The following is an 8,752-nucleotide window of genomic DNA, read 5'->3' on the forward strand; positions in this document are numbered from 1 at the left end:
CTTTTGTTTATATTCTAAGAAATCTTTGCTTATTGGACGTTCATAATGATATTTTTCTTACTTTTTTCATAAGTTTTATAGCTTTCACCCTTATATTTAAGTCTGAAATCCACTTTAACAATTTAATGGCTGTATGTATTATATGAGACAGAGGCGAAGATTCATAATTTGTCATATGGACATCTAGTTGTTCAAATACTCTGTGTTCGAAAGACTGTCTTTTCCCCACTGAAGAAACTGAGGTACAAACTTACTATTGCTTTTTGCCCAAGATCACAAGATTAGTAAATATAAATAGGATTCACATCCACTATGGCTTCTGATTTTAAAAATACATATTTATACACAGTTAATTATAACTAGAGAGTTAAGAGAATGAAGAAAAAGAATGAACAATAAAAAGACAAAATAATCCATTTAGACTATGTTCATATGATCAAATTCCCTCCAGTCCCGTTGAGTCTAAAAGAGGGTTAAACACCTGTCTTCTTGAAACCTGTTTATTCCCAGGCCTCTGCTAGCTGCTTTTCAAAATAAAATGTGGATGAGTACAGTACATATCTGTGAAAGGAACTGGAACTCTAACCAGATGGAACAGGATCTGAATACCAAAACTACCAATTACTCTGTGAGAATTTGGGCAATCTTCCTTGTCCCTCCATGTCAGTTTCCTACTATCACAATGCAGTTTAACTCAGAACTGAGGTTTAAATTAGATAACATACCAACCTATGTGATGTAGCACAGTGCAAGCCATAACTTAAAGATTCAAATACTCAATCACAGTAACCTTTCCTCTATTTTTCTTCTATATCTTCTTGTAGTTCTCTTTTTCTTTCTCTTTCCTCTCTCCTTTTCATAATCGTTCCCCTTCTTTTCAATATCACGAGGGAGGGTAAAGTGGTGGATAGTATTTGTTTATATGTGCATACACAAATACTATATGCATATAGAAATGCTATAGAAATTTTGACTTTAAAGACATCTTTCATGTTTATTTTCATAATTCCAAACATTCCAATGTTCTTTTTTCTTCAATATTTTAGTCTTTTAAAAAAATTCTTTCACTTTCTTTCTTTAATATTACTATAGTCATTAAAAATTTCATTTTTACGCCCTTAAATTCATTTTAAGAGCTTTTTTTAACCTCTGAAATTATTTGTGGATTCTGTCATTTATTTTCATGTGATTAGTGGTAAATCCCTAGCTGGCTGGTTGAAAATTGGGACATATGATAATTATGACCTTTCTTTATAATGAGCATTTTGCATTATTCAAAGCGTGTCATTTGTATGACTTATGGAGAAACCTGAATAGGATTATGGAAAGAGTACTTTTGGGGAGCCATAGAAACTCAGTTTTAACTTCAGCTTCCACCCTAACTATTAAGTGTCATTTTGGGCACAGCAATTAAGCTGTCATTATCTTTTCTGTAATATTGGACCCTGCCAATCTTAAAGGTTTTCGTAAGGATTAATAGGGATGATGAATGTAAAAGCACCTTAAAAAGTTTATAATTTACCATACTGACTTCACAATCCAGTAATACTTTTTAGTGAATATTAAAATAATTTGAGGCTGTAACTTTAGAAACATAATCTTGGAGAAATATGCTTTTGCTACCTACTACTAAGTGAGTTTTATTCTCAAAGGACAGTATCTCAGTCACTCATTCATTATGTCCAACTGAATAGTCTAAAATGGAAATTTTCTTGACCTGCTTTCCAAATCATATTTTGTTATTTCTGTACATGTTTATATATTCATTGTAATCCAAAAGTTTCTAGAGAATGCATTTAATCATTCACTTAAAATATCAATGGCCTTATTAACCAGAAGTCAATATATCTGCCATAATTTTCTCTTTGGTCTGTACAAATAAAACAAGCATATTAATATGGCACTAATATCACAAAGCACAATACAATCTTTAAATGGGATGCTTTCTTTTACTGATAAACATTAACATTGACCAGTCTTGGTAAAATATTTTCTTAACTTTGAAAGTTGATTGTAGCCGGGCTTGGTGGCACAGCCGGTAATCCCGTGCCTTGGGAGGCTGAGGTGAGTGAATTGCCTGAGCCCGCGGGCTCGAGACCCGCCTGGGCAACTTGGTGAGACCTCATCTCTACAATAAATCATAAAATTAGCCGGGCATGGTAGCGCGCGCCTGTAGTTTCAGCTACTTGGAAGGCTGAGGCAGAAGAATCGCCGGAGCCCAGCAGGTCGAGGCTGCGGTGGCTGGGAGCGGCCACTGCACTCCAGTCTGGGCGACAGAGTGAGACTCCAACTCAAAAAAAAAAAAAAAAAAAAAGAAAGAAAGTTGATTGTACTTTCAAAACATTTTCCTATGTGTAATCTAATCTGTTCCTCAGAACCACTTCCAGGAGCTGGTGGGTACACCAGTCCTGATTCTACATGGAAACTCTGTCCATATTTATGAAGTCATTTACCATAAAATATTATTCATCCTAGGAAGGCAAACTCTTTTACCAAGGTAATGCTCTACTATAAAATTTTTTCCATACTTTAACTTTTTAATATCATTCAGTTGAGAATTTCTGATTATTCTGTGTCCTAAACCTCATTAAAAATTAGCACTATGTGTTTCCTAAAAGTTGGTTACTGGAAATGAACTTGATTATCACAATAATGGTGCAAACTTAGAGAATGCTTTGCTAAATTTAAATTTCATGTTTAAAATATATAGAGTGAATCACCACCTTCTTTATGAAGAGGTCAAGGTTTAATTAGTTTTTCTGCAAAAGGCTTATTTTACTTTTCACCTATAAACTAAAAGAAGAAAATTAGGCATTTTAAATCAGGATGAAGTAGAGGTGATACCCACAGCTGCGCTGGTCTCTGGCAAACCATTCTGAGAGGCTCCAGTTTCATTTGGCTCATATGAAACATATGTTGCTCATTTATTGTACATGCGCTTCAATGTATTTTGACAAATCTGATCTAAAAATGTTACAGATGTTCCTCGTTATTTTAATTAGCACTTAGTAGCCACCTATAGAACTTGGCTATAAATTGGCCCTTTCACAATATAATTGAGAGAAAGTTTAGCTGTCATTAATAAGTGAGTTTCCATTTAATTTTAGTTGAAATTTCTGGATATAGCTAATGTGCCATACATATTTAGTAAGCAATCTGTTGCAACTTTTTAAATAATGAAGCCAAATCCTTTGAAAACTTGCTTTAAATAATTTCTGGTAGATCTAAAATTGTTCTGACCCTGACTAATGTTTTTTAGACATTCAGACATTTTTCAAGGTATTGCCTGAGATCAGGCAGCAATATTATAACTTGAGGATTTGCTAGAAATAACTCTTAGGACGATTCTAATTTTACTGAAGCAGAATCTTCATTTTAACACAATCCTCAGGTGGTCAGTATAAACATTAAAATTTGATAAGCATTGTTTTAAAGGAGACTTAATTAAAACTTTTATGCACACACACATATGCATATGTACATGGGTCAAACCTGTAACTCTATGTTCTACACATATGATTTATACAGATATAGAAAATGGACTGGTCTGTGCATTGAAGTATTTTTAAAAGTCACTTAATGTATTTAAAAGGAACCTCACCAATACTTTCCACTGGGTATGTTATCTGTCTTTCATGTGTATAAGAACCCACTCACTTGCCATATATTTCCAATGACTGACATGATGGAAACTGAAGAACTTACGACTGCACCTTGAATCTTTTAGAGTGCTTATCTTTTTTATTATTTTCACTAACACACCAGAGTAAACTGATTGGTTAGAACAGTAATGAGCTGCATTTATTTACACCTTTTTGCCATGAAAAAACAGAAAGCAAATTTTACACTTTTTGAGAGACTATTTATGAAACTAAAGGGTTTAATTTCTTGAACAGTAAATCCCATATTAAAATACTATCTATGAATGTCTTGGAAAATAATTGTATCTTAATTATTTATATTATATAAATCACATTATGCCATTATGATTAGATATAAGACTGCATTATTTTATGTTAATGCATAATATAATTATCAATTATATCTTAACATGTGATACAAAATCAAGTTTTTATTTATATAGGGAATTCTGAAATAATACTGCAAGATAACTCAATTCATGAAAATTCAATTTTATTGGCCATCACATTTTTTATATGGGTATTCCAGGAAAAATAAGCATAAGATATAATTCTTATCATAGAAGAAATTGAATAATTGAAACAATTTATTTTTATGACCCTTAATTGAAATCTATGACAAAATAATTTTATATAATTCAGAACTTGGTACATGTCACTGTCTAATAAGATGGAAACTGAAAGATTTTCTTCTAAAAAACTCTCCAATTTGCTACCATCTGGTTAATTTCTTTGTTTTCACTTCCACCAAATCCACTTCTCAATAACCAACCTTGGTAAATGAAATGAAGACCATGTAATATAATCTATTCAGAAGTCTCTGTTGGCACCATGGCAGCACGGCATGAGTTTATAAGCTTGCTACACGATACATCTTTTATTACCATTTTAATATATTTCTACTGAATAAACCCTTTGTAATGCTAATAATAGGTTAAATGTATATCTAATGGGCAAATACTCTGATACATTTAACCATGTATTTAAATATACAATACAGTGGTACAACTTGTGCCTGAAAGTGTACAAATATGGTCAGGCTAGAAAGGCACTCTCTAACTTCATATGTGCATTTGCACTTTTAATTTTTCTTTCTCTTTTTTCACACTGAAGATCACAATGCAATTTAAATAGCCCGAAATGTCCCTGAAGAGCTACTGTGTGTTGTATAAAGGTTAAGTAATCCCTGCAGTGTCAGGGGGTTACTGTTCAGCTGTTCGGGATCAAGAGATGATATCTCAGCACTCATAAAACAGAGGATTCAAAACACAGGGGTGTACATGGAAGTACAGATCACTATGACAGTCCTGGAAGTTATTCACAAGAAGTGTCAACACCCTGGAGGCCAAAATAACATACTGAATCAACATTTACAACTTTTGTTCAAAACTAAAATATATAGGGAAAATTCACGTTGAAACATGAATGCAAATATAATAATAATTTTATGTTTGGCTTATCCCAAAAATATGGAGGATGTCAAAAACCTATGGGATATCTTTTCTTAAATATTTTAAACGCATAATATTTATTCTGTACAAACCAAATAACTATCTTGAATTTGCTATAACTAGTCATAAAATGGTCAATCCATTTGGTAAGGCACAGTAAGGGAAGTATACAGATTTCTTTTAGGTTGCACATTTCAATTCAGAAGAATGAGGGGTAATTTTGGCCCTGGGATCTAAAAATATCTTCCAGTTGTATTCTTTGGTTTGAATATTTACATGGTGGTCTCTTCCCATTCAAGCTCAACGTCACCTAAAACATAAAGTAACACGTCATGAGAGAGTAGTATATAAATAATCCAGATGGAAAGGCTATCACCCCAACTTTTAATTAAATAGAAATAAGAAAACTGATCTGTACACTAGCCCAGCTTCTAAAACATTTTTGAGATATTGATATTATGACATAATATTCCTGCTGCAGGTGGTAAACTAGTACATAGGGTAAACATTGTTTCTATTTACCTTCCATGGCATCCAAAGAGTCCATCTTCTGAAGTGCTGAATAGTTAACAAAACAGATGGGTTGATTACTTCCCTTATTCGATAACAGATCCAGAATGCACTGGTGTAAAAATATATACTGTGCCTAGACACCAAACAAAGGATGGTTAAATGGACGAATGGATGGGGTAGAGATTTTTATACAAAGAGAGGCAACACTGTTACAGCAAAAAGCAGTATTGAATTCAACAAATGTTAAATAGCTAAGTGGGAGACACTTAGATCTAACACAGTATATAAATGCTTTTCTACCATTTCAAACATAAGGTTTTCTAAATTCCTGTGGTTTCTTGTAGCTTCACTTTCCCCCCAATACATGTCATTATGCCAAGTGTTAATCTATTCTTTCTTACTGTGATTGTAAAAAGAGGCAAATTATATTACTTATTTTTATGAGCTTCTTTATTCCTGTTAGATCTAATTGAATAATTTCTCTAATAGTTCTCTTGTTAGAATAACTGTTGGAAAGCAGATACTAAATATACTTTTAAAATCTGTGAGTAAGCAAATCTACACACCATCAACACATTTAAAATATATTTAACAATTTGGCTAATCACCTGGATATTTGGCCTATTTATTGTCAAGTATCTGGTTCTGATTTGCAAATACAAGCCAGGTGACCGTTGAAAAATCCAAACGTCCAGGTGCTGGACAAGGACTCCTAACATTTCATCTGAATGTTTGGGTTAAATTCAGTACCATCCAGATTCTTTAAAATTATTCAATATAATTCAACAATCCATTAGCATTTCTGAGTTTAGACCTTCCCAAAAGTAGTTAAGGCTATAAAAAAAAGTACCTTTTAAATCACCCTTATTTCTACATAAGACATATGCCTGACTTTAAAGTTATGTGACTAGATGTTAAAGACATACATACAAATTGACAATTGATTTAAATAGAACATCCTCAAAACTGGTCATCTTCAGAGATTATATTCATAGCAATTGCCACTATACCTCAAAACTTTATTGAAATTCTATTGAAATTGTCTTCAGAAATTGTTGGTCATTATTAGAAATATCTATTTCTTTGTGGATGACAAAATGTTTCCACTAGCATCTCATTACTGGAATGTCAGTTCTGTGAGGGCAGAACTCTGTCATGTTCACTGCTATTTTCCCATTGCCTGTAATAGTGCCTGGCACGTAGTAGTTACATAATAAATACTTGTTGACTTCATCTCATTCAATTCTTACAGCTATCTAATCTTTACCATGTAAGGGCAGATGTAATTTGGAGAAAAAAAAGTCACCGGGGGTCAACTTTTCTAAGTGAAGTTGATGATCAAGTTTACAGACTTCAATTTTAGTAAGAAATGAAGGGTTGTTATAAAGTAATAAAAATTCGATTGAATTGTCTAGTAAGTTATCCCTCAAGGTAATTCTGAAAGGGTATTTTCAAACATACATGACAAAAGAAATAACATTATTGGCAGAAATATGTCAATACAATATAATTTCTTTAAAAACCATTTAAATTTATAACTCCTCGTTATTTTTCTTTATTTTAAAGATGCAAGATACAGTTCAGGATTAGGTATACAAGTGGTCATCATACAGGTAATGCCTGGGCATCCTTTTGGCCCCCACTTCACTTGGTTTGAGAGCAGGTATCCTTATTAGTGTTATGTTCCTCCCTGCCCCCATCCCCTGGCAGTTTCCAGCTGCCAATCGCTTTCTTATAATATTGTAAATGTTCAGGTTCCACTTCTTAATTTAAAAGATTTGAATTTGATATGTGAATCCTCTGCCTGTCCTGATTTCATCTTCTCCACTGGAAAGTACGACAGGGCATAAACTGCCAGCCCAGCAGGCTGAGCTCCATGAGAGAGTCCTACAGATTCCAAGGTCCCTCTGCCATTGTGTCACTGCCAAGGAGGCAGTAAAATATCGTGAAAAAGGTCAATCCCAGTTTCTACCTTAGATAGCATATTACCTTAAGAATCAAAATATTCTAATCCTCAATTTTCTCATCTAGGAGACCATAGATCCTATTGTGAGATTTAAAGGACTTAACATAAGTAAAATGCCCAGCAAAAAACCAGGCAACCAAAATATCTTAATGTTTTTTTTTTCTTTCACTAGTGAGTTCACACTAGTGCATTTCCAGGAGAATCCAGAACTAATCCAGATTAACCCTTTCTTGAGGCACCAACAGTATTCTCTCACTGCGGAGCTTTCTCTCAGAAAGACCTTTTAAATCTCTTGGGGCTGCGTTTCACTGTCTTTTGAGTGAAAGGGATCAGAGCTCTCATCTGCCTATGGACAATGCCCCTTGGGTGTTTTTTAGTAGCAGTATATTGCTGAGGTTGCTGCCCTCTATCCCTACCCATGACTGCTGTAATATGTGCTGAGACACGAGCATTCTTCACAGAAACAGGAATCACTCCTGAGTGCAGCAGAAGAAATAAGAAACCACTCTTGTGCAAGGCAATGCTGGTTTGTAAGGTCTAGAGCCAAGGCATGGTCTTTTCTTGTTTTCCACTACTAGAAAAAGAGAGTACAAGCACTTTGGGGACCTAAGACAGAGGAAAGAAAGCTTCAAAGTACTTGCTTTTCAGCAAGGAGGAATCCAGCAAAATCTTGTTGAATGCTTACTGCGTGCTGGACACTATGCTTGTGATAGTATACTTTCTTTTATTTAATACTGACAGCAAACTTATGAAAAGTGTGAGCCGGGCTCGGTGGCTCAGCCTGTAATCCGGCACCTTTGGGAGGCTGAGGTGAATGGATTGCCTGAGCCCGCGGGTTCGAGACCCGCCTGGCAGTGAGACCTCATCTTTACAATAAAAAAAAAAAAAAAAAAAAATCAACCGGGCGTGGTAGCACATGCCTGTAATTCCAGCTACTTGGAAGGCTGAGATGGAAGGATCGTTGGAGCCCAGCAGTTCGAGGCTGCGGTGGCCGGGAGCGGCCACTGCACTCCAGTCTGGGTGACAGAGTGAGACTTCAACTCAAAAAAAAAGAAAAAGAAAAGAAAAGTGTGAACACAGCTATTTTATGAAAGAGAAATAAACCGGGCTCGGTGGCTCAGCCTGTAATCCCGTGCCTTTGGGAGGCTGAGGTGAGTGGATTGCCTGAGTCAGTGGGTTCG

General features: G+C 34.8%; 1 protein-coding gene across 1 annotated transcript in view; it reads right to left on the reverse strand.

Annotated features, from left to right (window-relative positions):
• Positions 1-4,199: 4,199 nt before the first annotated feature.
• PTPRQ (protein tyrosine phosphatase, receptor type Q) overlaps positions 4,200-8,752 on the reverse strand; it is a 219,468-nt gene continuing 214,915 nt past the window's right edge. Inside the window, exons 44-45 of the mRNA XM_008058431.1 lie at positions 5,615-5,738; positions 4,200-5,402 (exon numbers count right to left, since the gene is read on the reverse strand). Coding sequence (XP_008056622.1) covers positions 5,365-5,402; positions 5,615-5,738 — 162 coding nt within the window. The 3' untranslated portion in view covers positions 4,200-5,364. The remainder of the gene's footprint in view (positions 5,403-5,614; positions 5,739-8,752) is intronic.

Source organism: Carlito syrichta, unplaced genomic scaffold (genome assembly GCF_000164805.1).
Source record: "Carlito syrichta isolate Samal-C Ts95f unplaced genomic scaffold, Tarsius_syrichta-2.0.1 Scaffold303338, whole genome shotgun sequence".
NCBI lineage: Eukaryota > Metazoa > Chordata > Mammalia > Primates > Tarsiidae > Carlito > Carlito syrichta.